This window comes from Babylonia areolata, chromosome 7 (assembly GCF_041734735.1).
Source record: "Babylonia areolata isolate BAREFJ2019XMU chromosome 7, ASM4173473v1, whole genome shotgun sequence".
NCBI classification, from domain to species: domain Eukaryota; kingdom Metazoa; phylum Mollusca; class Gastropoda; order Neogastropoda; family Buccinidae; genus Babylonia; species Babylonia areolata.
Window position 1 is genome coordinate 32,679,214 of NC_134882.1, and position 27,500 is coordinate 32,706,713.

Below are 27,500 nucleotides of genomic sequence, written 5' to 3' on the forward strand. Positions count from 1 at the left end.
ATCGACGTCCATTTCGAGCACCTGCGCGCGCAACATCCGGGCCACCCGGCGCTCGAGCGCCCCCAACACGATCGCCGCCAGTTCAAGTTCGGTGGTGATGGAGATTGTGTTGATGATGTTGATGTTGATGGCTGTAGCGGTGATGGCGTCGATGATGAAGGAAGGGAGGGTGGGAGGGGAGGGGAGGGGAAGGAGGTGATGGAGGCTCGGGAACAACAGAAGAGAGAGAGGGCGTTCTAGGCACGTGCACAGGGGTCTGACGGTGGACAGAGGGAAGATGGGATAGGTGGGGGCAGGGGCGGGGGTCGGGGGGGGGGGGGGGAGGTTACGGGAGCAAGTAGCTGTTATGAGGGTGTGGGGTAGGGTTGGGAAGAGGGGTTGAAAGGGGCAGGGTAAATGACCAAGCCTGTGCAGGATAACCTCACTGAATTTCTGTGTTTCTTATTTCTCACTCCTTTCCCCACGATTTCTCCCTCACTATGCTCCTCTCTTTGTCTTTCTCGGTGCCTGTTTGTAACATTATATTGTATTTATTGACACGTGATCAAGAAGCTCTGTATCGTTTCATGGCGATGGACATTGACGAAAAGTTGTTAAATTACGGCAGAGTGACCAGGGAAACATGACTTTGAACAAGCATGACCGATTTCGTGTTGGGGTTACATGGGCTTCCTGGGGGGTTGGAAAGGCAGCAGCAGCAGCAGCAGCAGCAGCAGCAGCAGCTAAAGATGATTATGAATATTTGCCCCGTATTGCTCTTATTTGTGGTATATGCTTTAACTGTAACATTGCTTCCTTCAGGAGAACTGGGTTTATATATATATATATATATATATATATATATATATATATATATATATATATATTATACTTGGGATTGACTACCAAGATTTTACATACATATGTATCTTTTCTTTTTCATTGTTGTTGTTATACGTAATTTCTGCAAGGTATTGAATGTGTTTCTTGTTAATTTTTCTTGGTTGTCTTTATAGTTTCTTCGGTTTTTCGGGCCGTGGGATGGTTGTTTGACTGGCTGATTGATTGGTTGGTTGGGTGATTAGCTGAGTGAAGGAGGATTTAGATCGTTTCATGTGGATTAGTTGACTAGATGTAATGCCTGTCAGTTTGCGAGTCAGTGAGTATTAATAGTTTATTAGTTTGTTAATTTCTTTTCGTGTCTCTTGTCTTCAGTCACAAGAAAGTGTTGTTTTTTTATTGTTTTTTTTTCTCAGCAAAATGGCTACAACCAAGTAAGGCCTTTTGATACCGTCATGATAGTTTGTGTGTGTGTGTGCGTATCTCAGTTGGTATAACAAGACATGGCAAAGGCGGCGTTTCTTTTTTTGGGGGGAGATTCATAGTGGATTCCGTCTTCCAACTCGATTTAGTTTGTCTTCTTGTAAGATAGCTGTTTCCCCGTCCTTCTCTCTCTCTCTCTCTCTCTCTCTCTCTCTTTCTGTCTGTCTGGCAGCTGGTCGTCCGTCTTTGTGTGTATCTTTTTTTTATCCCTCCCCTTCCCCGCCGTCCCGGTTATTTCATTCAGGTATAATCTATCTCCATTGACTTTACCCGGATAAAGATTTGCTTGTGTCAAAATATGAAAAAACAACAACAAAAAAACACCCCGAACTGTTGTGATATAAATCTAATGGTGTTTTGTTGTATTGATATGCTATTTTGGTTAATCGTTTTGAGTATAACATATATACCTACGTCGTTTATGTCAGAAGGAAGGTGAATGTGTAAATGTTATATATTAGTGTCGGTTATATAGACTTCAGAAAAAGTAAAGAACCACTTTATAAAGCAGGTTTTCATAGAATGTTGAAAAAAACCCCCACAAAAAACAAAAACAAAACAAAAAAAACCCAACAACCCACAAACAAAAACGAGAAACGGTTTAAATAAAGCAAGGTGCATAACAGTGGTCTTCAACTGACCTCCTATTGAATTCACGTTCCGCTGTTTCAGTCACACGCCCACTTCGAACAACTTGTAAAAATACGTTAAAAAAAAAAAAAAAAAAAAAAAAAAAAAAAAAAAAAAGAAATCGAAGTTTCAACCAAAAAAATGTGATAGTCATTCAGTGGTGTATGTATGAATGAAAGATAGTTGTGGTTTCTCACGGTGAAAAGACAAAAGCAAAACGGAAGTGCTCGTGCAAGAGAGCACCTGTCGTGACGAGTGGTGGCTTATTTCAGTGCTGAATACAAACGCAGCTTTGCCGAAAATTCTTCATGGTTTCACCATGCCCAAAAAAGACGAAAGCTATGCAAAGTTCCTATGTGGTTTTCAATTTCTGTTAATAACCCTTTGATGAAGTGTATGCCGTGTTGTGTGTGTGTTATTCCACGAAGGCGGACGGTGCAATGACCATAATGTTTGATGTACTATTACAACGATAATTGTCCATATCTAATCCTTCCATTACTAATTGTTCAATTAAAGGCAAATATTGGTACTTGAGTGTGTGTGTGTGTGTGTGTGTGTGTGTGTGTGTGTGTGTGTGTATGTTGTGTGTGTGTGTGTGTGTGTGTGTGTGCGTGTGTGTGTGTTTTGGTGTGTGTTTGTGTGTGTGTATGTTTTATATTTTGTTTTGAATGTGTGAGAGAGAGAGAGAGAGAGAGAGAGAGAGCTTTCGTCCATGCCTGTGTGCGTGATTAATTCAAAAATTACACGTGTGTGCATTCGTGCGCGCGCGTGTGCGTGCACGCGCATGTGTGTGTGTGTGTGTGTGTGTGTGTGTGAATGGGAGAGGGGTGCATACATGTGTTTGTGTATGAGTGTGAGTATGTGTGTGTGTGTGTGTGCGCGCACCCTTCTGTGTAAGGGAGGTCAGTGTGTGCGCTCGCGCGCGTGTGCATGCGCACTTGTAGACCTCGGACCTGAAGGTGATAGTAACGCTGATGGACAGTGAGCAATGTGATTCAAGTGGTCATGTCACCAGCTGATACGTCCTGCCGGTATTGGGGCCAGAGAGCGGTGAAGGGACACAGCTGGTGCTTGTTGCTCACTCTCCGCTTACTTTCTCTTCTTACCAGTGAAGCTTTTTTTTTTTCTTTTTGAAGAAAGAGGATGACTGAGATTCCCACAGGATGTATGTATGCATGTGTGTGCGTGTGTGCGTGCGTGTGTCTTGTATTGTTTGTTTTGTGGTTTGTGTGTGTGTGTGTGTGTGTGTGTGTGTGTGTGTGTGTGTGTGTTATGTATGTATCTGTGAACTTATCAAGCTCATAACTAATAAATAAGTTACAATTGAACGCGGACAAAACTGAGACAAATGATCATAGCAACTAAACAAAAACTCTCTTCCATCACAACTGACACAATCAAACTTGGCAGTACATCCATCCCTCTTTCCAGTTCAGTCAGGAACCTCGGCGTTGTCCTTGACAACACACTGTCCATGCAAAACATTATCAGTCAGACCTGTCAATCCTGCTACTGTCAATTGCGGCGCATCAGTTCCATTCAGAAATATCTGTCCATCGACGCAATATCTAGACTTGTCGTTTCTCTCATTCTCTCTCGCCTTGACTACTGTAACTCTCTATTGTCTGGTTTGCCTGTTTCATCCATTCAGTCCCTGTAGCGCATACAAAACTCTGCTGCCCGACTCGTCCTCAGAAAGAAAAGATCTGAGCACATCACTCCTCTTTTGCAATATTTCCATTGGCTACCTGTCTCACACAGACTAAAGTACAAGATCAGCACTCTATTTCATAAATGTATTCACAAATCTGCCCCTTCCTATCTCTGTGGCTGCCTTCACCTCTACACTCCATCTCGCCCTATACGATCGGCTTCGGATCCACTCTGTTTACGCATACCCAAATCCAAACGCTCTACTGTTGGCTGCCGTTCTTTCTCTGTCTCTGGACCTAGCATTTTGAATGAACTTCCTTTTTAGCTTCGTCAGGTCTCCACACTCACCTCTTTCAAGGCTGGCCTTAAAACCCACCTCTTCCCAAAATAGCCTCCTTTCCCTACCTCTTCCTTGTCTTCAGTTTCTCCAGTTATACAATTATGCATGCAGACTGGTGCGAAAGCGCTTTGATTTGTCTCTGCACAAGATCCAGCACTATATAAATATTATCATTATACTATGTTTTCTGGCACGTGCCCTCAACACGTTTCTGATAATGTTTTGTTTTATGTGTTCTCCCGTTCATCGCAGTCATCTGCTGATTCACGTGTTCTTTTATCTCACATCGTAAAAAGAAATCACCTACACCGAGCCCAAGACACAGTGCACAGGACTGACCGTGAATGGGTATGGGACCTTTAACTCTTTCCATACGAACGGCGAAAGACACGACGTTAACATCATTTCGCCCCAATTACCATCATCAAAATATTGCAAGCGGAAGGCTCTTATACTGAAGACTGAATGTTGACAAAGAAAACCACAATTCTGACGACGGAAGCTAAAGGTTGGGTCATTCAGACACCCACTGGACATCCGAGGGGTCTGTGTAGAGGAGAAGAGAGGACTGGCCGTACTGAGTGAGTTAACCTGTTCCCATATCCATATTCCATGCCTTTCATAAAGCTTTTTTTTGTTTTTGTTTTTAAGACCTTTAAAACATGCTAGAACTCAAACTGTCGAATAGACTCATCAATAAACAACGATTCCCCTAACTGTTGGTCTTTTTAATGTACAGTACTTCATATCCGGTACAGAGCAGGCAGTGAGTTTATTAGATGACAGCATAGAGGCACACAGCTTTATCAAGCAAGTGCAGTCTCGCGCTTTCAGCCATCGTAAGCACAGGTAGGCCGTCATGGATGGGACACAGAAAGGCATCAAGAGACCGCCTCTTTGCATTGTCATGCACACACAGCAGGTCGAACAAGACAAACATATATCTTTCATGCTTGAATGTTCAGGACATTCTCACGTTTTTTTCCAAAAGTAATGCACGGAACGATTTAAGAATGGTTATCGCCATAAAACAAACACAAGACAAGACAAGGCAAGGCAAGGCAAGACCAGACAAGGCAAGACAAGACAAGAGCAAGTTTATTTCAGAAAACCACACGGGGCTACATGAAGATGCTACAATATTTCATGTAACTAATACAAAACATGAAACACTGTATACCGTGCCCACAATCAATTCCATGAATTACAACATACATCTCAACTATAAGTCGGCCGAGAGATGCAGAAATGAATAAGCTCGGGGGAGGGGGGGGGGAAGAAAAGATTTTCTCCACTCGGATCGAAAAGGACCCGCTTTTCACACAGCTGTGTGGGTTCTTCTGGACCAGCGAAACACAGGAAGAAGGACTACCACAGAAGAACATCGAAGTTCTTTTTTTAACCGAGGGAACTCTGACCGCATTGCTGCTGTGCAGAAAATGGGCCGTTCTCTGCCCATGGAAAGAAGCCGAGGCATGTGATATGAAACCCAAATCCACGGTTAAAAAAAAAAAATAAAGAAAAAAGAAGAAAAGAAAAAGAAGTGAAACTTACTGTGCTGATTTATTGTTTTGTGCTCAACACCCCTGGCCTCAAATAGATTTCGTTTCATGACCCCCCCAGCACTCATCCTTCTCTTCTTTTTTTTTTTTTCTCTCCATCTCTCCTTCCAACACCATGAAAGGAAGTAATACCCATGCAGCGTAACCACTTACCTCCTTCCACATGACACCCCCTTCTGCCTCGTCCCTCTCCCCCCCTCCTACCCCCTCCTCCCTCCCGCACCCCCCCCCCCACCCCGTCTCCTCTCGCCTCATTTCTAAATACTACTATTTCCAACCGCTGCCTGTTGTTTTCTTTTTGACAACCACCCCACTATCCGATTCCAGATGGTCCCGGCGATAGCCCTCGTTTTGTTCTTGTGTGACTCGCAACAAGATCTGGGCGTGAGGACGGGGCAGGAGCGGTGACGTTATCTCTGGTGTTGGGTGTCCAACTTGAGGCAATGTAAGATGTTCGGAAATCGGCCGTTAAACTCGGCCTGCATGAGAGATATGCTGAAAAATGAAGAAGAAGAAGAAGAAGAAGAAGAAGAAAAACTTGAAGGAAGAGGAGGAGGAGGAGGAAGAAGAGAAGAAGAAGAAGAAGAAGAAGAAGGGATTTGAAAGATCAGTTTCCAGTTCCGCTAGTTGTGATTTAATGTCAGGCCTCTTTTGACAGCGTTGAGAGCTTCTGGTTGACCTCTTGCTCTCGGGTTTACGTCCCCACTCAACCCCCCGCCCTTGAGAAAGAAAGACAGACGAAAAGAAAGAAGAAAGAAAGGAAGACAGAAAACGTACTGAAATTCTGTTTAAAACGAGACGAAAGATAAATAATTGTAAAGCACACATTTAGCGACTTTTTGTTTTCTTTTTTGGGGATAAAAAAAAGTTGAAGAGGGGACATCTAAAAAAAATAACAAAAAAACCCAAACAAACCAATAACCCAAAACAAACAAAAACAGAAAAAAACAACCAAAACAAAAACAAACAAACAAAAAAACAAAACAAACCAAAAAACAAAAACAAAACCAAAAAACCCTGGACATTACACGGGAAACGAATGATGAGCACCTAAAAGGCAGCTCTTAGTTGGCTTTACCCAGTTAGACAGCTTGTTGTGCAAATAACTCCGTGTCTGTAAAACGCTTACAGCTTGGTCTCTGACCGAGGATAGGTGCTAAGTATCCGTTTAAATCAATCAATCAATCAATCAATCAAATAATCAATCAATTCTGATGACCACCCCATCCCCCGGCTTCATCTCCAGTTCTGTCAAATCCACATCTCCCCCGTTCCTCATCCTGTCAATCAAACTGCACGTGCTGTGCACGACCACGCCCCTTATGCAGTAGACTGGTTTTCCAGAGTAGTCGTCCTTTGAGGTCTCCTGTCCCAGGTTCAAAACGACGAGGTATCTGGTTGTCGACCTTGCTGAGGGGAGTTGTCGAACGTAGGAGAAGATGTTTCCGTTTGAGACGGCGACAAGGAGTTCTCCCTGCTGGAAAACGGGGTCCTGTCTGAGCCTGGCCAGTGCCGTGTACAGCTGGAGGGTGGTCTGCCGGGGGCTCTCCTTCTGGACCTGTGAACAACAACAGCAACAACGAAAGAGTTACAGTGATCCATTGAAGAAGAGTTTCAGTTTCAGTTTCAGTAGCTCAAGGAGGCGTCACTGCGTACGGACAAATCCATATACGCTACACCACATCTGCCAAGCAGATGCCTGACCAGCAGCGTAACCCAACGCGCTTAGTCAGGCCTTGAGGATTGAAGAAGAACTATCCATGGTGAATTGCATAATTATTGTTTTAATAGAATTATTTTCGTGAGGTTCATGGGGTCAATATTGTTCTAACAGAATTATTTTCGTGAGGTTTATGATGTCGGGGGAAAGAAACACACCTCTGTATGTTCCCCACTTTCTGTATTGACATGAGCCTAAGTCCTCCTGCTAACGTTTTGCTTGAGAATGATATCAAGGAAAGACATTCCCTGAAACTGAGAAAAAAATAATCCAGAAATCCAATGTTAATCTTTGACAACGTTGTCAGAGATTATGCTGCCAGATGCCAAGACCTGATAATCATGTATTGAGGATGTATTTTTACCAGAATCAGAAACATCACGGCTTCTGTGTTGTGGTTTTTTTTTCTTCTTTTTTTTTCTTCCTTTCAATCACTTCAAAATTCTGTCGGTCGTTCCAACATGTCTTATTTGTTTTAAGAATGCATTTCACCAGAATAAGAAACATCGCGACTTCTGTGGGGTTTCTTTTTCAATCACTTCAAGAATCTGACAGTCGTTCCTACCTTGACATTGCGAGTCCGGAAGTCCGGGTGCACGGGTAGCCATGGCGAGGGACTGGAGGAGAAGCCAGCGTTGTCTGAGGAATCCCACTGCATGGGAGCACGGCAAGGGTCTCTGGAGAACTCCTTGTAGCGAGTCTGGAACCCGACATCCATCACATCCATGTCACTCTGCAACCTGTTATGCGTGCTGTCATCATCGGGCACCAGAACGGACACACGTTAACTGAAATACGGGAAATGATTACCAAATATTCACTGTTCAGTTCCAGAATGGAAACGCAAAGCATTTCTCCTTTTTCTTCTTCTTCTTCGTTCGTGGGCTGCAACTCCCACGTTCACTCGTATGTACACGAGTGGGCTTTTACGCGTATGACCCTCTTTAGCCTGTAATGTAGACAGCCATAGGAAGCATTTCAAATTCGTGATTCAATGCTGGAATGGACTGGTTTACATGGGTTATTGAATACTGAAAACAACCATTTTACACACACACACACACACACACACACACACACACACACACACACACACCACACTTGATTCTGGAAATCGACACTGGTTTTAAGACCTGACAGGGTATATACCCCTGAAGTTGCCCTATAGCGGTCGGCGGCGCAAAAAACAACAAAAATACATACACACACAAAAAACGTGATATGTTTTCAACTTATCATATAGACTGCCTCTACAAATGTAGGCCGACTTTCAATCTGAGGGTCCCAGGTTCGAATTTCGGTGATGGAGCCTGGTTGGTAAAGGGTGGAGATTTTCACGTCTCCCAGGTCAACATATGTGCAGACCTGCTAGTGCCTGAACCCTCTTCGTGTGTATACGCACGCAGAAGATCAAATACGCACGTTAAAGATCCTGTAATCCATGCAAGCGTTCGGTGGGTTCTGGAAACAAGAACATACCCAGCATGCACATCCCCGAAAACGGAGTACGGCTGCCTACAGGGCGGGGTAAATAAACAAAAACGGTCATACACATAAAGTGCTACATGTCTGTCTGAGTGTGTATGTGTGCGTGCCTGAAATCTGATTGAATGACTCAGGAAACGAATGATGAGCGCCCACTGGCAGCCGTCAATTGACTCTACCCAGGTAGGCAGCCTGTTGTGCAAATGACCCCGTGTTTGTAAAGCGCTTAGAGCTCGGTCTCCGGCCGAGGATAGGCCCTGGATAAGTATCCATATTTTTATTTGTATTTGCATTTCTTTTTATCACAACAGATTTCTCTGTGCGAAATTTGGGCTGCTCTCCTCAGGGAGAGCGCGTCGCTACTCTTCAGCGCCACCCATTTTTTTGGCATTTTTTCCTGCGTGCAGTTTTTTTAAAATTTGTTTTTCCTATCAAAGTGGATTTTTCTACAGAATTTTGCCAGGAACAACTCTTCTGTTGCCGTGGGTTCTTTTACGTGCGCTAAGTGCATGCTGCACACGGGACCTCAGTTTATCGTCTCATCTGAATGACTAGCGTCCAGACCACCACTCAAGGTCTAGTGGAGTGGGGGGCGGGGGGGGGGGGAATATCGGCGGCTGAGCCGTGATTCGAACCAGCGCACTCAAGATTCTCTGGCTTCCTAGGCGGACGCGTTACCTCTAGGCCATCACTCCACACTACAATCAACCAATAAAAAAAAAAGCCAACAACAAAGAAGCAAAAAACAATTAACAAAAAAAACCCAAAACAACCCGAAACACCCCCCCCACCCCACCCCCCAAAAAAAAACAAAAAAAAACCCCAAACCCAGGGACTCACCGGACCGAAGTTCTTGCCGAAGGGGTCCCTGGTCTGGTGGAAGGTGACGTGGATGTCCTGCAGACCCAGCTCCTCCCCATAGTAGGTGCAGGGCGTGCCCCTCAGCGTCAACAGCAGCATGTTGAGGACGTCCACGTACCTCGCCCCCACCTTGCTGCTCAGCCTCGGCTGGTCGTGGTTCCCCAGCTGTGATGATGGTGGTAGTAATTATGATGGTATAATAAAATGAATAATGATAATAATGATAACACCACCACCACCACTATTAATAATAATGACAACAACAACAGTAATAACAACAATAATAACAACAACAACAACAACAACAATAATAATAATAATGATGATGATGATGATGATGATGATGATGATGATGATGATAATAATAACAACAACAGTAATAACAATAACAATAATAATAGTAAAATTTACGAAGACAACAACAATGATAATAATGATAACAACAACAACAATATGGTACAAAAAAGACAATAATTAAAAGAAAAAAATGATAACAATAACAACAACAATAATAATGATAATAATAATTCGGGGTGGGTTTTTCGGACCGCGGCCGGCTCCTACCCAGAGCTTAGTGTGCTATGGGTTTAAATGGGGAGACTGGGACCACACAGTCGCGTATCATCCGCTTCACGGATGCGTCTTTGGGCGTGTTACTCTTATTTCATGACCAACACTGCAAGTGTCTGTATCTCCCGGGCCTGGTTAATGCAGGGATATCATGACAGGAAGCGTAGAGTATAGCCTTATCTCGCGGTCAAAAACCAAATTGGACCTCCATATGCGCTCAGCCTCCTAAACGCAGTGTCCAAAAGCGCTGGCAATTAACATCAATATGGAGGGTGGGCTGGTTACAAAAATCAACACCACAAGTCGCTATGATCAACGCTCATGAAAAAGACAAATATATTAAACACACACACACACACACACACACACACACACACACACACACACACAACGGAGTTTGCATAGAGAACGAGGAAGGAGATCAGAAAACGAGGAAAGGGCAGTGACATTGAAGGGACAAGCGAGACTTGAAGAAACTGAACAAGGTAAAAAAAAAAAAAAAGAAAAAAAGAAAAAAAAGGATCTTTTGAAAAAAAAAGAGAGAAAGAAAAAGACCACTGACCACACATTCAATCGCACTAACTTATTCCATGAAATATCTCTCTCTCTCCCTCCCCCTCCATCTGTATGCATGCAGGTGTGTGTGTGTGTGCGGGGGGGAGTGTTACAGAGAACGAAAAGCAGTCTTTTTATTCCAAACCAGCACCCCCCCCCACACACACACAGCCCCCACTCCCCCCAAAAAAGCTCCTAATCCCCACAAAACCACCCTACCCATCTCTATCTACCCGTCAACCCTCTTAAAAAAACCCTCGTCCCCAACCCCATTCCTACCAAATCCCCCCTTCCCTCCCTCTCCCCCTGTTCCCCCGGACCCCTCCCCCACCCACCCACACACCCCTGCCCCCCCCCCCCCTCCCCCGAGAACTCACGACGAACGTGGGCCAGCCATCAGGAGGGAGGCCGCTGTACTCCCGATGCACCAGGGTTTGAACCTTGGTTCCAGAGAGCGGCGGCCTGAGAAGCTGGCACAGGTCCATGTTGAACGGGTTGCCTCCCGCCCCGTAGTACTGGTTGCGCCACTGTGGTGAGGCGTACGTCTCGATCACCATGAACCTCACACACGCATACACACACATGGGTTTTGTCAGAAAAAGGTGTAATTACTGTCCCTGTCAACCTCTCTCACACACACCACACACACACATGGGTCTTTGTTAGAAAACGGTGTAATTACTGTTCTGTCAACCTTTCACACACACACACACACACACGCACGCACATGGGTCTTTGTCAGAAAACGATGTTATTACTGTTCAAGAAGATAACTAATACAAAAAATGAGTTGCATAAAGTCACATGACTGTAATAAAAGGTTTTATTTTATTTTATTTCATTTTATTTTTTTATTCAGCGGATTTTAATCAGTGGTGTTTGACAAGCACACACATATGTCAGAAAACGATATTATTACTGTTCAAGAAGATAACTAATACAAAAATGTGTTGCATTAAGTCACCTGACAGACTAAACTAATACACAAATGTGTTGTATCAAGTCACCCGACTATTACTAAGGTTTTTTGTGTATTTTTTTCATTCAGAGCATTTCAGTCAGCATTTGACAAGCGCTAAAACCTGATATTCCACAAAAATAATGTAGCAAATTTATGTTCTATGGTAGAGGGGTGGTGGTGGTGGGTAAAATATAGCGGTCCCCTCACAGACGAGATGGAGGAAATCTGCAGTGTGGGCCCTATGTTCCGACCGGAACGAAGAGGATTAAGTAAAGTAAGTAAGTCACAGGCGGTCAATTTTGTAGGCTGCTATAAAATCTAAGAAAGGAAAAGTGTGAACATTTCAAATTTAGGTACAAATTCCTTCAGTCACAAAGAACCCATACCTCAAATTATTGATCTTAAACCATATATACTTTTTTAAATCAAAATTTTGTGAAAACAGAAAATGATGTGTTTCCAGATATGATATCATTCCTTATACAGAGGCATAAAATGCGCCCTAAAAAACGGAACGGTACCTGAAATCACACTGAGGTTTCTGCTACAACGTGGTCATTTCCCTGTGTGAAAGGCAGGAGTAAGCTGCATGTTCCTTGCATTCAACATAGCGCCTTTGAAAGGGGAACTGTACCATTTTTGTTTAAACAATGTTCGGTCATTCCTGTTACCGTCATTCTTGTCACACAGAAAAGCAACAACAGGAATGACATTTTGATGAGAAAAGTATGTGAAGAAAACTATGAAGGTATTTATGCCGTGAATTATGGTTTTTTTTGTTTGTTTTTTGTTTGCTTTTTTGTTTTTTGTGTGTGTGTGTGTGTGTGTGTGTGTGTGTGTGTGTGTGTGTGTGTGTGTGTGTGTGTGTGTGTTTATAGCTTAAAAATAACTTTTAACCCGACTTCATGTAAACACGGGCAAACCATTAATGCACATTGTTTCCCTTGGACCAAACCTGAAGCTCTTCATTCATTCAGGGCATGGAAAGGGGAGTAATCAGATCGACACTGACAGGGGGACACATGAGACAAATCACCAAGATGCATAACTGCATTCTCATTTACAACCCCTTACCATCTCTCGGGTCGAAACAAACACTTCAATCATTCCTCTCCAGCACACCACGCAGGAGACGATTCACCGATCTGCATCTCCTTCTTCGTTCGTGGGCCGCAACTCCCACGTTCACTTGTATGTACACGAGTGGGCTTTTACGTGAATGACCGTTTTTTACCCCGCCATGTAGGCAGCTATACTCCGTTTTCGAGGTTGTGCATGCTGGGTATGTTCTTGTTCCCATAACCCACCGAACGCTGACATAGATTACAGGATCTTTAACGTGCGTATTTGATCTTCTGCTTGCGTATACACATGAAGAGGGTTCAGGCACAAGCAGGTCTGCACATACGTTGACCTGGGAGATAGGAAAAATCTCCACCCTTTACTCACCAGGCGCCGTTACCGAGATTCGAAGCCGGGACCCTCAGATTGAAAGTCCAACGCTTTAACCACTCGTCTATTGCGCCTGTCCACCGATATGCAGATACGCATCCTCACGTACAACGTACTCACAGCACCCCCCCCCCTCTCCCCCCGCCAGCCCCCTTAAACGAAACAAACATTCAACGATTCGTCCCCAGCACACCCAGACCTCGTTCTTCCGTCCTTCTTCTGGAACTCATCAAACACGCTCCGCCAGCCACGTACGATGTCCAGAATCTCCGGTTGTTGTGTGGTGTGGATAGGCTTGTTGTAGGCAGCTTGGGGCTGTGAGGACATCATCATCGCTTAATAATCATTCGTAAATGTAGCCGTAAACAATAGGTGTCGTAGCCGAATCGGTTAGACGTTGGACGTCTGGAGCCAGTTGCATTGCTCGGACGGAAAAGCCTCTAGTATGGTCGTAACCCGCTACTAACTGTGTGCAGTATAGAACTGACCAATGGCGTAGTTCGGTCAACGTAGGCATTTAGTCACGTGTAACTTTCAAAACGTTAGAACCAAGCAATGCAACTGGCACCTGATCCAGAGTTCACAGGTGATCCGGGTTCGAGCCCCCGTTTCAGCATGGTGCTGTGTCCTTGGGAAAAGACGCTTTGCTTCGAGCTTCCTCACTCCACCCATGTGTGAATGGGTAAATGGCTTTGTCTGAGGAATGTTAACAGCTGGGAAAGGAGAGGACTGGGCCCCACCTTCCTATGCCGAGTCCTGGACACAGTGAACGTGAGTTCACAGCCCCGATGGCTGTAAAACGATATGGGATCTTTAACCTTTTAAAAAAAAAATAGTCACCGTCTGTGTTCTTTTCCCATTGTGTTGCTTGACGTATATTAAGTCAACAGAGAGTCACCAATTCGATGCTGATGCCAATATAATGCTTATCATTTGTTATAACATTGCATCCCTATCAATATCTGATGATTGTCACTTCAACTGTGAAAAAAAGTGAATTAAAAAAAGAAAAAAGCTTGTGACGAGCAACAATTCAATGCTGATGCCAATATAATGCTTTTTTTTTTTTTCATTCCTGCCAATATTTGATGATTATATTTCACCTTGACCGTGAAAAAAAAGTGAATTAAAAAAAAACAATAATAAAGCTAGTGACGAGTAAAAAAAAAAAAAGTCATCATCATCAGTGTTGCTGTCCTCATCATAAATAGACATCAAGGGTACAGGGACTTGCATCAACAACATTCAAAATAAAATGCTAATTTTGTTTTCTTTTGCGCTGCTGCAGTTTTATCATCTTCTGTTGGTCACAGTCGCACGCTGATACTGATGTAGCTTTCGTCATCGTCATCCTCGCGGTTTCTATAACTCATTTAGATATTAATTGTCGTCGTCGTTGTCATCATCGTTATTGACATCTTCATTGTCATCATTGTCGTCGTCTTCGTCATAATCATCATCATCATCGTTGTCGTCAACGTCGTCACGACATTTTTCTTCGTCGACGCTCCTTTTGCCGCGTCATCTCTTTCTTTTTGTCGTCATTGGTACAGTTACGTTACGTTCGACCTCATAGATTGGTCGCGCCAGCTGTGAACATTATCTTCATAACGAGGTGCTAGGGAGATTTAGCAATGTAAGCAGAGGTAGCGTCAGCAAAGCTTAAAACTACTGTGAAGATGAGTAATTTCTTAACAGTCGCTGACTGTGACTATACTCATAACTGACCTGGATCCAACTGGAAGGAAGAGAAATAAAGAGAGAATGAATTGGAAGACAAAGAAAGAACAAACAGGAAAAAATACAGAAAAACAGAAAAGTAAGAAAGGAAGGAAGGAAAGAAGAAAGGAAGGAAGGAAGGAGGAAGGAAAAAAGGTAGAAAGGGAGGAAGGAAAAAAGAAGGAAGGAGGGAAAGGAGAAAGGAAGGAAGGAAAGAAGAAAGGAAGGAAAAAAGGAAGAAAGGAGAGAAGGAAGGAGGAAGGAAAGAAGAAAGGAAGGAAAAAAGGAAGTGAGGAAGGAGGAAGGGAAAAAAGGACGGAAGGAAGGAAGGGAAGAAGAAAGGAAGGGAGGAAGGAAGAAAGGAAGGAAGGAAGGAAGAGAGGAAGGGAAAGGAAGAAAGGAAGGAAAGAAGAAAGGAAGAGAGGAAGGAAGAAAGGAAGGAAATAAGAAAGGAAAGGAGGAAGGAAAAAAGGAAGAAAGGAAGGGAGGAAAGAAGAAAGGTAGGGAGGGAAGGAAGGAAGTTAGGGAGGAAAGAAGAAAGGTAGGGAGGGAGGGAAGGAAGTTAGGGAGGAAAGAAGAAAGGTAGGGAGAGAAGGAAGGAAGTTAGGGAGGAAAGAAGAAAGGTAGGGAGGGAAGGAAGGAAGTTAGGGAGGAAAGAAGAAAGGTAGGGAGGCAAGGAAGGAAGTTAGGGAGGGAAGAAGAAAGGTAGGGAGGGAAGGAAGGAAGTTAGGGAGGAAAGAAGAAAGGTAGGGAGGGAAGGAAGGAAGTTAGGGAGGAAAGAAGAAAGGTAGGGAGGGAAGTTAGGGAGGAAAGAAGAAAGGTAGGGAGGGAAGGAAGGAAGTTAGGGAGGAAAGAAGAAAGGTAGGGAGGGAAGGAAGGAAGTTAGGGAGGAAAGAAGAAAGGTAGGGAGGGAAGGAAGTTAGGGAGGAAAGAAGAAAGGTAGGGAGGGAAGGAAGTTAGGGAGGAAAGAAGAAAGGTAGGGAGGGAAGGAAGGAAGTTAGGGAGGAAAGAAGAAAGGTAGGGAGGGAAGGAAGTTAGGGAGGAAAGAAGAAAGGTAGGGAGGGAAGGAAGTTAGGGAGGAAAGAAGAAAGGTAGGGAGGGAGGGAAGGAAGTTAGGGAGGAAAGAAGAAAGGTAGGAGGGAAGGAAGTTAGGGAGGAAAGAAGAAAGGTAGGGAGGGAAGGAAGTTAGGGAGGGAAGAAGAAAGGTAGGGAGGGAAGGAAGGAAGTTAGGGAGGAAAGAAGAAAGGTAGGGAAGGAAGGAAGGAAGTTAGGGAGGAAAGAAGAAAAGTAGGGAGGGAGGGAAGGAAGTTAGGGAGGAAAGAAGAAAGGTAGGGAGGGAGGGAAGGAAGTTAGGGAGGAAAGAAGAAAAGTAGGGAGGGAGGGAAGGAAGTTAGGGAGGAAAGAAGAAAAGTAGGGAGGGAGGGAAGGAAGTTAGGGAGGAAAGAAGAAAAGTAGGGAGGAGGAAGGTTTTTTTCGTTTTAGAGCAGCTGAGTTATGACAGGATTACTGTTGGCACAGTCGCACGCTGATACTAGGAGGTCGGAAATCGTCATCCTCGGGTTCATAACTCTAGAATAAGTCGTGTCGTTGTATCACGTATGACATCTCATTGCACGTGTCGCGTCGAAAATACACACACGGTGCGTCACGGTCACGAATTTTCTGTCGACGCTCCTGGGGATATTATTTGCAGGTATGGAAGGAGTTACGGTACGTCGAACCATAGATTGGTCGCGCAGTGTGAACTATCTCAAACGAGTGTAGGGAGATTAGCAAGTAAAGGTAGCGCAGCAAGCTGTAACTCTGCGAGATGAAATCTTCAGACAGTCGCGAGGAATAGCGTCAAACGACTGATCACTGGAGGAAGAGAAAAAGTAGGAGGAAGGAAGTTAGGGAGGAAGAAGAAAGGAGAGAGAGAAGAAGTAGAGGAGGAAAGAAGAAAGGTAGGAGGCAAGGAAGAAGTAGGGAGGAAAGAAGAAAGGTAGGGAGGGAAGGAAGTTAGGGAGGAAAGAAGAAAGGTAGGGAGGGAAGGAAGTTAGGGAGGAAAGAAGAAAGGTAGGGAGGGAGGGAAGGAAGTTAGGGAGGAAAGAAGAAAGGTAGGAGGGAAGGAAGTTAGGGAGGAAAGAAGAAAGGTAGGGAGGGAAGGAAGTTAGGGAGGGAAGAAGAAAGGTAGGGAGGGAAGGAAGGAAGTTAGGGAGGAAAGAAGAAAGGTAGGGAAGGAAGGAAGGAAGTTAGGGAGGAAAGAAGAAAAGTAGGGAGGGAGGGAAGGAAGTTAGGGAGGAAAGAAGAAAGGTAGGGAGGGAGGGAAGGAAGTTAGGGAGGAAAGAAGAAAAGTAGGGAGGGAGGGAAGGAAGTTAGGGAGGGAAAGAAGAAAAGTAGGGAGGGAGGGAAGGAAGTTAGGGAGGAAAGAAGAAAGTAGGGAGGGAGGGAAGGAAGTTAGGGAGGAAAGAAGAAAGGTAGGGAGGGAAGAAAGGAAGTTATGGAGGAAAGAAGAAAGGTAGGGAGGGAAGGAAGGAAGTTAGGGAGGAAAGAAGAAAGGTAGGGAGGGAAGGAAGGAAGTTAGGGAGGAAAGAAGAAAGGTAGGGAAGGAGGAAGGAAGTTAGAGAGGAAAGAAGAAAGGTAGGGAGGGAGGGAAGTTAGGGAGGAAAGAAGAAAGGTAGGGAGGAAGGAAGTTAGGGAGGAAAGAAGAAAGGTAGGGAGGGAAGGAAGGAAGTTAGCGAGGAAAGAAGAAAGGTAGGGGGAAGGAAGGAAGTTAGAGAGGAAAGAAGAAAGGTAGGGAAGGAAGGAAGTTAGGGAGGAAAGAAGAAAGGTAGGGAGGGAAGGAGGAAGTTAGGGAGGAAAGAAGAAAGGTAGGGAAGGAGGAAGTTAGAGAGGAAAGAAGAAAGGTAGGGAGGGAGAGGAAGTTAGGGAGGAAAGAAGAAAGGTAGGGATGGAAGGAAGGAAGTTAGGGAGGAAAGAAGAAAGGAAGGGATGAAGGAAGGAAGTTAGGGAGGAAAGAAGAAAGGTAGGGAGGGAAGGAAGTTAGGGAGGAAAGAAGAAAGGTAGGGAGGGAAGGAAGTTAGGGAGGAAAGAAGAAAGGAAGAAAAAAGAGAAAAGAATGAAGGAAGGAAGGGAGGAAAGAAGAAACGATTAAAGAAGAAAGGAAGGAAAAAAAGGAAGAAGACGAAGAAGAAGAAAAAAAGACTCACAGGAGTAACACCAGGAATGCCAGACCTAGGCTCGTCCTTGGAGACGTCAGCACTCTCAAAGAGGTAATCCAAGGCGTCCACCCTCATTCCATCCACCCCCTTCTCCAGCCAGAACCTGACAACATCCTGCAAGCAGACAATGGCACTGGGAAGTGACTGTGTCATTAATGACAGCACCACCACCACCACCACCACCAGCATCAGTGGAAGACGCAAGGTGAGAACACTATAAACATGCACCAATACACTTTTCGCACGTAAAAGAACAAACGGCAATGAGAAATTCACTGGAACGAGAATGAGGACAATTCAGATATGTAGTGTATTACTTTAAAAAAATTCAAATTCTTTTTTTGTCACAACAGATTTCTCTGTGTGAAATCCGGGCTGCTCTCCCCAGGGGCAGCGCGTCGCTACACTGAGAGCGCCACCCATTTTGTTTGTATTTGATCCTGTCTGCAGTTTGGTTGGTTTTTTTGTTTGTTTGTTTGTTTCCTTATCGAAGTGGATTTTTCAACAGAATTTTGCCAGGGACCACCCTTTTGTTGCCGTGGGTCCTTTCACGTGCGCTTAATGCATGCTGCACACGAGGCCTCGGTTTCTCGTCTCATCCGAACGACTAGCATCCAGACCACCACTCAAGGTCTAGTGGAGGGGGAGAAAATACTAGCGACTCTGCCGGGATTCGAACCAGTGCGCTCCGATTCTCTCGCTTCCTAGGCGGACGCGTTACCTCAAGGCCATCACTCCACAGTGTACACTCAACAAGTAAAAGGATCTACGGCGGTGGTGAGAAATCACTTTGTTTCTGGCAAAGTTCAGTATGAAAATGGAAACACCTTAATGGTGATAGAATAAATATTCTTGACCACAGGGGAAAAAGAATCCTCCCCCAACAGTTTCTCCCTAGGGAGAAGACAACCCGAATTTCACACACAGAAATATGTTGCGAGGATACAATACTCTACAATACTACAATATAACACAACACAATGCAAAACATTATAACGTAACACAATACAATGCAGTACATTACAATACGACACAACACAATGCAGTACAATGCAAAAGCAAATGCGGTACAATACAACACACACACTTACACACATACACACGCACACACATACACACACACACACACACACACACAAACACACACACACACACACACGTACACACCCACACCCACATACTTACGACCACTCTCATACCACATACGTCCTCCTCATACGCACACCACCACAAAACCATCACCCAACTGCATCACCACTCGTTCAACAAACACCACCCCCCCTCCTCGAACTCCCCTCCCCCCCATCCCACGATTCCCACTCTCCAGTTCTGAAGAAACTGAAACAGACAAATCTAACAACAACCCGCCCCCACCCCCCTTGCACCCCGTCCTCCCCCCCCCCCCCCCACCCCACGATTCTCATTCTCCGGTCCTGAAGAAACTGAACCAACTAAATCAATCTAAACCAAATCAAACAACACCCCCCCCCTCTTGGCCCCCTTCATCCCCCCACCCCCCTCCTTCCCCACACGACTCCCTCTCTCCAGTTTCTCAAGAAACCGAACCAACCAAATCAAACAACAACTCCCCTCTAGCCCCACCCCCCCACCCCCAACCCCCCACACCCCTCTTCAACTCCCCCTATCCTCCAGTTTCTGAAGAAACTGAACCAACAACCTAAAACAACCTAAACCAAATCAAACAACGCCCCCCCCCTCTCCAACCCCCCCCCCCCCCCCCCCCCCCCCCCCCCACACACACACAACCCAGCCACAGACACAGACTGACGTTCATTTCCTGGACAACACGAGGGTTGCGGTAGTTGAGGTCAGGCTGCTGGGCCAGAAAGGCAGAGTAGTAGAACTGTCCCCTGCCCTCGTGCCACCTCCACGCCGACCCTCCGAACTGACTCAGCTGACAGACACATTGACAATGATAATAATAATAATGATGATAATAATCATAATAATAATAATAGTAACAACAACAACAACAAAACAACAACAACAATAATAATAATAACAACAACAATAATCGTAACAACAACAACGACAACAACAACATCAATAACAACAACAACAATAATAATAATAATAATAATAATAATAATAATAATAATAATAATAAACAATAATAATAATAATAATAATGATAATAATAATAACAACAACAACAATAATAATCGTAATAACAACAACAACAATAATAATAATAACAACAACAACAACAACAATAATCATCATCATCGTAACAACAACAACAACAATAATAATAATAATAATCGTAACAACAACAACAACAATAATAATAATAATAATAATCGTAATAATAATAACAACAACAACAACAACAATAATAATTATAATATATAGCGCCCTTTTCTCTCCAAGAGCTCATGGCGCTTCACATGAAAAAGAAAAAATATTACAAATCACAAATCACTCATGACCACTCTTTCTCAAAACCCCTCCCTCACCCCACCCCTCCCACACACTCTCCCCTTCCCACTCTTCATGCATCCAAAGTTAGTTGTTGATTGATGATTGATTAATCAATAATTAACGAGTTGATTAATGATACATAATGATTAATAAATTAACTAATGATAATAAACAGATGAATAATTATTTGATCGATGATTAACTATTTGATAATTAATTAATCAGTTATTTGATAAAAATGAATAATTATTGCTTATCTGTTTAAACACAATTAAACATAATACAATATTTAATTAACTGATCAATTCATTAATTTATTGATTCACTGACTGAGTACAATAATCAATGTATTACAATACACACATTTGGTTTACAAAAAAATATTTATCTAAATATAAACATTGGCAAACATAATACAATTATATACAATGATCATTACACAGATAAAAACAAGATGAAAATTGGAAGTTTTACTTTTCCATAATTCAAAATGATACACATCTGCTTTTTGTCTTTGTTTAGACGGGCGCAATAGCCGAGTGGTTAAAGCGTTGGACTGTCAATCTGAGGGTCCCGGGTTCGAATCACGGTGACGGCGCCTGGTGGGTAAAGGGTGGAGATTTTTACGATCTCCCAGGTCAACATAGGTGCAGACCTGCTAGTGCCTGAACCCTCTTCGTGTGTATACGCAAGCAGAAGATCAAATACGCACGTTAAAGATCCTGTAATCCCTGTCAGCGTTCGGTGGGTTATGGAAACAAGAACATACCCAGCATGCACACCCCCGAAAACGGAGTTTGGCTGCCTACATGGCGGGGTAAAAACGGTCAAACACGTAAAAGCCCACTCGTGTGCATACGAGTGAACGCAGAAGAAGAAGAAGTCTTTGTTTATAGTCAATGGCCTGTTCAGAAAGCCGTGTGAAGGTTGAAAACACGATTTGAAAGAGAGAGAGAGAGAGAGAGAGAGAGAGAGAGAGAGAGAGAGAGAGAGATTATTATCTTCATAAGGAGAAAATCAATTCCTGACTGAATAACAAAAATGCGAGATAAAATCTACAAGATGCATTCAACACCATCATATCATACAGCGCACGACACATGCACACACAAATATCTACATACGCGCACGCACTGGTATCGGGCTTGCACACGCATGCGCGCGCGCGGTCACACACACACACACACTAACTTACTAACACATTCACAATCCCCCCTACCCAACCCCGCCCCCATGCACAGACGCTACAACGATAATAAAACAAAACCACGACCAAAAAACAACAACAACAACAACAAACAAACAACAAAAAGCTACGATTACAACTAACTTCAGGTTATTTACACCTGTTACTACCCCGTCCCCCCTCCGCCCCCACCTACCCCCTCACCCTCTCCATCAGCACACGGACAGACAGACAATGCAGCAATGGACAAGCATACCCTACCCCACTGTCTAAAAATAGGTGGATAGCGCATGCCTTCTTTGACACCCTTCGCTAACTGAAGCCAGAGGAAGTGTTCAATCAGCCAGTTTGCTACTCGTGTCAGTACAGCGTGAAGCGGTAACTTCATATATGTAGCCGAGCGCTCAGCTGGCTACGATGACTTCTTCACGGAAAGCTTTCACTTTCTCGCGACGTTAGTTAAGCTGACATTCCTGTGTGCTCATCCACAGCAAGATTGCGCTACGTGCCACTGCACTGTTTTCCTGTAATAAGTTTGGTAAATAAACCATTGACAGATATCAATCAAGGCACAACATTTGGCATGTCGCGGGGGCAAGCATAACACGATTTCATCGAAGATACAGTCACAGCTCAGAAACTACCACCAGTTTGCAGACGACATCTCAACGGACTGACAGCTGGATAGGAGTGTCAGTATGGCGTCCAGTTGGCTTCAGCTTTGCTGGCCAGTCAGCTATCCATATATTTTTTAGATTAGCGACCCTACCCAGTTATTGGGGGGCTGAGGCTGGCCGTTGTCGTCCCGTGTCCCGTCATGCCACACGTAGAAGTCATCGTAGGGCTCCTCGCGGGCACAGCTCTTCTGGAACCACTCGTGCCGGTCGCTGGTGTGGTTGGGGACGAAGTCCACTATGATCTTGATGTCTTGATGACCCACAGTCAGTAAGGCAGGTAGGCAGGCAAGTAGGTAGGTAGGTAGGTAGTTAGGTAGGGTGGTAAGAAAGAAAGAAAATAAGTGAGTGAGTGAGTGAGTGAGTAAGGAAGGAAGGAAGGCTGGGATAAAGAAAGAAAGAAAGGAAATAAGTGAGTGAGTGAGGAAGGAAGGAAGGAAGGAAGTGAGTGAGTGAGGAAGGAAGGAAGGAAGTGAGTGAGTGAGTGAGTGAGTCAAGAAGGAAGAAAGAAAGGAAGTAAATGAGTAAGTAAGAAAGGAAGGAAGGGAGAAAGGAAGGAAGGAAGGAAATAAGTGAGTAAGGAAGGAAGGAGGAAGGAAGGAAGGAGGAAGGAAGGAAGGGAGAAAGGAAGGAAGGAAATAAGTGAGTAAGGAAGGAAGGAGGAAGGAAGGAAGGAAATAAGTGAGTGAGTAAGGAAGGAAGGAACGAAGAAAGAAAGAAAGAAAGGAAATGAGTGAGTGAGTGAGTGACAGAAATGGTTTAAGTGTATAGGCCTTGTCCCTTTACAAATGGAGTGCATAAACAGAATGAATCACTAACTCAAACTCAGCTTCCTAATGGCAAGAGCTTTATGTACGGAGTTCACAACATTTATCACTTTTGAGGTGTAAGTAAGTGTTAGGGGGTTTAAGTAACGTGAAGATATAATCATAATTGTAGCTTTTCGTTGCTTGTTGTTTTTGGTCGTTTTATTGTATCATCGTTGTGGTGTCTGTCTGTCGTGGGTGGGTGGGTGGGGAGCGAGAGGGGCGGGGATGGGTAGGGGGGGACTGTGAGTGAGTTAGTACGTAAGTGTGTGTGTGTGTGTGTGTGTGGTGTGTGTGGTGTGTGTGTGTGTGTGTGTGTGTGTGTGTGTGTGAAGTAATAGTAGAGGTAGTGGTAGTAGACGAAGTGTCTGTGTGTGTGTGTGTGTGTGTGTGTGTGTGTGTGTGTGTGCGTGCGTGCTTACGTGCGTGCGAGCGCCCACTCCCTCCCCCCCACCGTGTGTGTGTGTGTGTGTGTGTGTGTGTCACCCCTTTTGTGAGCTTCCAGGATGAGTTCCTCAAAGTCCTGCATGGTGCCGAAGATGGGATCCACGTCCCGAAAGTCCGCCACGTCATAGCCAAAGTCCGCCATAGGGGAGACGAAGAAGGGACTGATCCAGACGGCTCCCACGTGCAGGAAGGTAAAGTAGTCCATCTTGGAGGTGATTCCTGCACGAGCACACGGGTACGTTTCATCATCATCATGGTATCCAATTCTAGCAACCTAAATTCCTGGAGCAAAATGCACAGTGTGTTTCGTGTGTATTGCAATGCAGGCATGGAGTATAACATGGATAGCAATCATTTGACCTTTGTCATCCAAATTGTCTGAAAAACCACCGTCATAACCCCTAACTAACCTGATAACGACAAGCACGCTTTCCTGTACAGCCGCCAAATTTGCAATTGCAGGAAAGCGGGTGATGTCGTTATCAGGTTAGTAAGGGGTTATGACGGCAATTTACATCACAGTTTACCATCTTAGAGTGGATGACAAAGGTCAAATGATTGTTATTTATGTCACACTTCATGCCTGCATTGCAAAACACACGACATATACCGTGCATTTAGCTCCAGGAATTTAGGTTGCTAAAGTTGGACATTACCATGATGATAGATTCGAGACTGAATGATTTGTTGTCTGTCCACATGCAGGTAGAGAAATTCATCATTCGACATGAAACAAACACTAAAATACAGTGTAAATGAGAGAGAGAGAGAGAGAGAGAGAGAGAGAGAGAGAGAGAGAGAGAGAGAGCTGAGTCCTGATACTGACAATGATGATAATGATAAGAACAACAACAGCAATAACAACAATGATGATGATGCTGCTGATGATGTTGTTGTTGTTGATGATGATGATAATAATAATAATAATAATAATAATAATGATGATACTGATGATGATGATGTTGTTGATGATGCTAATAATAATGATGATGATAATGATGATGATAATAATAATAATAATAAGAAGAAGAAGAACCACCACAACAACCACCACCACCACAACAACACCAGCAACAACAGTGATAATAGAATAGAATAGAACAGAATAGAATATGTCTTTATTACCAAGTGTACCGGGGTCACAAGGAATATTGGTGGGGTTAGTACATAACAAGATACGAACATAAATCGAAAATCATACACAAACACAGATACAGTAGAAATTAGGATGTACCAGTGCATATCAATATAAAACTTGCGCATTCTCACACATGCACGCATTGCACACACACACACACCTAGACACACACACACACACACACACACACACATGCACACACACACACACACACACACACACACGCCCACACACATTTGAACAGAAGCTGCATATTACATGTGGATGGGGCTGATGACTAGATATTCAGGTAGATGGTTGTTGGTTGCAAAATTCTATTTATCACACTGGATTTGTTTAAGAGACAGGGCATTGACTGCTTTGGGGAAAAAGCTACTGGCGAAGCGAATAGTAATCATCATCACCATCATCACCATCATCATCATGGGTCTTTCTAATGCGCTCTACCTCCTTGGGACATATGTGCAGAACGCGAGTAATCAACATCAATGCGAAGAAGAAAAAAAAAAGAACATAGAAAATTTAACATCACGGGGAACTGTGATCCAGATTTAAAAACAAGACAAATGGAATGTGTCGATGACAAAGAACACACACACACACACACACACACACACACACACACACACACACACACACACACACTCTCTCTCTCTCTCTCTCTGTCTGTCTGTCTGTCTCTCTCTCTCTGTCCAACTGCGGATTGGATTAAATTGGATGAATGTGAGGTGAGAGAGTGAAGCAAAATTAATTTATAAACACTTGACCGAAAATGACGTCTATGTGCATGTGCATTTAAAAAACAAATCTCAAGTCTGTGTTGTGGACAGTGTCTTCAGCATTAAAACATCAAAGCGTCACTCTCTGTCCATTCTCTCTTTCTGTCTGTCTGTCTCTGTCCCTTCCACACTGTCTATTTACGACAAGCAACAGACAGAAGAAAAGACAGAAGATAGACAGAGAAATAACATCAACAGATTAACAAAGAAATGAGGGGTGGAAGAAAGGAAGAAATACGCAGCAGAGAAACAGAGAAAAGGAAAGAGAGAGAACTCAGAACTCAGAACTCAAAACGTTTTTATTCAAGGATTAAGATTTTAGGCATTGCCTATTCTTCCAATCTGTCCTTGCTAATCTACATCTATTACAAATAGCACACACATAAATGAAAGGAAAAGGTTTTCATGCAGAATTGTATACATATTGAAGAAAACACCCTCCCGCGCCCCCCCCCCCCCCCCCCCCCCCCCCCCACACACACACACCCACATTCGTGCACACACATGCATACACACACTGACGCTCGCGTGCGAGCGCACACACACATACATACACACACACGCGCGCACACACACTGACAGAACCCTCTCACTCCCTCCACACACTAAGATTGACAGATGGATAGGACAGTGAGTCACAGAGAGAGAGAGAGAGAGAGAGAGAGAGAGAGAGAGAGAGAGAGAGAGAGAGAGAGATGTCATCAATATAGAAGTTCCAGAAACATCCGGGTGTTCAAAAGGTACAGTATTAGAGCGAGAGAGAGAGAGACAAAGACAGAGAGAGAGAGAGACAGGGAGACAGAGGCTTTTTTGACGCTTTGCCACTTTAATGTCATTGGCCATGAGGTCCTCATGACATGGGTGAATGCATCAACATACTTTCATTGCATAACAAACCATTATAATAAACGAATGAAATGGTGTAAGCAAATAATGAAACAAGACAAAGTTCCTTCCTTGAAAAAAAAAAAAAAAAAAAAAAAAAAAAAAAAAAGAAAGGTAGTAACCAACAGGTCACCCAGCACATAATAACTCCGTTCGTTCATCTATCAATGCACCACCATGCAACATAATTATTCCAACACTGGCTATAGAAGAAATTTGTTAAACCTATCTGACCACGTAGTTAGAAAGAGAGACAGACAGACAGACATACAGACAAACAGGCCTTTGTACCTTTAACAAACACTTTAAACTCATTCTTTCTTCCTCATTTCTACCATCATTCATTCATTCCACAGCCTACCTTTCAGGTCTCCAATGCCGTCCACATTAGAATCACAGAAAGAGCGTGGGTACACCTGATAGATGATGGTGCTCTTCCACCATTCCAGGTCCCTGCCGCCCTCAGCCATTTCTTCCTTCTCTGCAATGGTCCGTGGACAGGAAATACTGACAAAACAATACTGAAATCAACAACAACAACAATGATGATGATGATAATAATAATAATAATAATGATCGCCAGCAGCCTGAGAGAATCTGGCTTCCAAGCCAAAGTCCTCGCCATAGAGATTGGTGTAAGCATGTAGGGTTTTGTAAGCGCATATCTGCCTACAGGAAAAAAAAAAGAAAAAAAGGGCGGCAATACAAGGGCATCCAGGAGTTATGACCTGGGTGCGGCCCAGTGTTGTCGTTGTGCCTGAGAAACTGAAACTGAAACCGTCATATCCGACGATGTCGCTGTTCCTGAGAAACTGAAACTGAAACTGAAACCGTCGTGTCCGACGATGACGTCGATGTGCCTGGGAAACTGAAACAGAAATCGTCATGTCCGACGATGTCGCTGTGCCTGAGAAACTGAAACTGAAACCGTCGTGTCCGACGATGACGTCGATGTGCCTGAGAAACTGAAACTGAAACCGTCATATCCGACGATGTAGCTGTGCCTGAGAAACTGAAACTGAAACCGTCGTGTCCGACGATGACGTCAATGTGCCTGAGAAACTGAAACTGAAACCGTCGTGTCCGACGATGACGTCAATGTGCCTGGGAAACTGAAACTGAAACCGTCG

At 44.0% G+C, this 27,500-nt stretch overlaps 2 protein-coding genes across 3 annotated transcripts in view; one reads left to right on the plus strand and one right to left on the minus strand.

Moving 5' to 3' along the window:
* Nucleotides 1–240, plus strand: part of LOC143283828 (uncharacterized) — a 50,083-nt gene extending 49,843 nt beyond the window's left edge. The window contains exon 5 of the mRNA XM_076590202.1: nucleotides 1–240. This exon is cut by the window's left edge and continues 164 nt beyond it. Within this exon, the coding sequence (XP_076446317.1) occupies nucleotides 1–240 (240 nt within the window).
* A 4,790-nt stretch (nucleotides 241–5,030) lies between these two features.
* Nucleotides 5,031–27,500, minus strand: part of LOC143283976 (maltase 1-like) — a 25,523-nt gene continuing 3,053 nt past the window's right edge. Inside the window, exons 2-11 of one of the 2 annotated variants that reach the window (XM_076590459.1) lie at nucleotides 26,732–26,851; nucleotides 23,608–23,787; nucleotides 22,411–22,568; nucleotides 19,803–19,928; nucleotides 18,002–18,127; nucleotides 13,294–13,409; nucleotides 11,059–11,242; nucleotides 9,536–9,721; nucleotides 7,776–7,910; nucleotides 5,031–7,048 (exon numbers count right to left, since the gene is read on the minus strand). In XM_076590459.1, the coding sequence (XP_076446574.1) occupies nucleotides 6,692–7,048; nucleotides 7,776–7,910; nucleotides 9,536–9,721; nucleotides 11,059–11,242; nucleotides 13,294–13,409; nucleotides 18,002–18,127; nucleotides 19,803–19,928; nucleotides 22,411–22,568; nucleotides 23,608–23,787; nucleotides 26,732–26,840 (1,677 nt within the window). In that variant the 5' untranslated portion in view covers nucleotides 26,841–26,851 and the 3' untranslated portion in view covers nucleotides 5,031–6,691. Of the gene's footprint in view, nucleotides 7,049–7,775; nucleotides 7,911–9,535; nucleotides 9,722–11,058; nucleotides 11,243–13,293; nucleotides 13,410–18,001; nucleotides 18,128–19,802; nucleotides 19,929–22,410; nucleotides 22,569–23,607; nucleotides 23,788–26,731; nucleotides 26,878–27,500 lie in introns of both variants that reach the window. The other variant, XM_076590460.1, reaches the window with a different exon arrangement.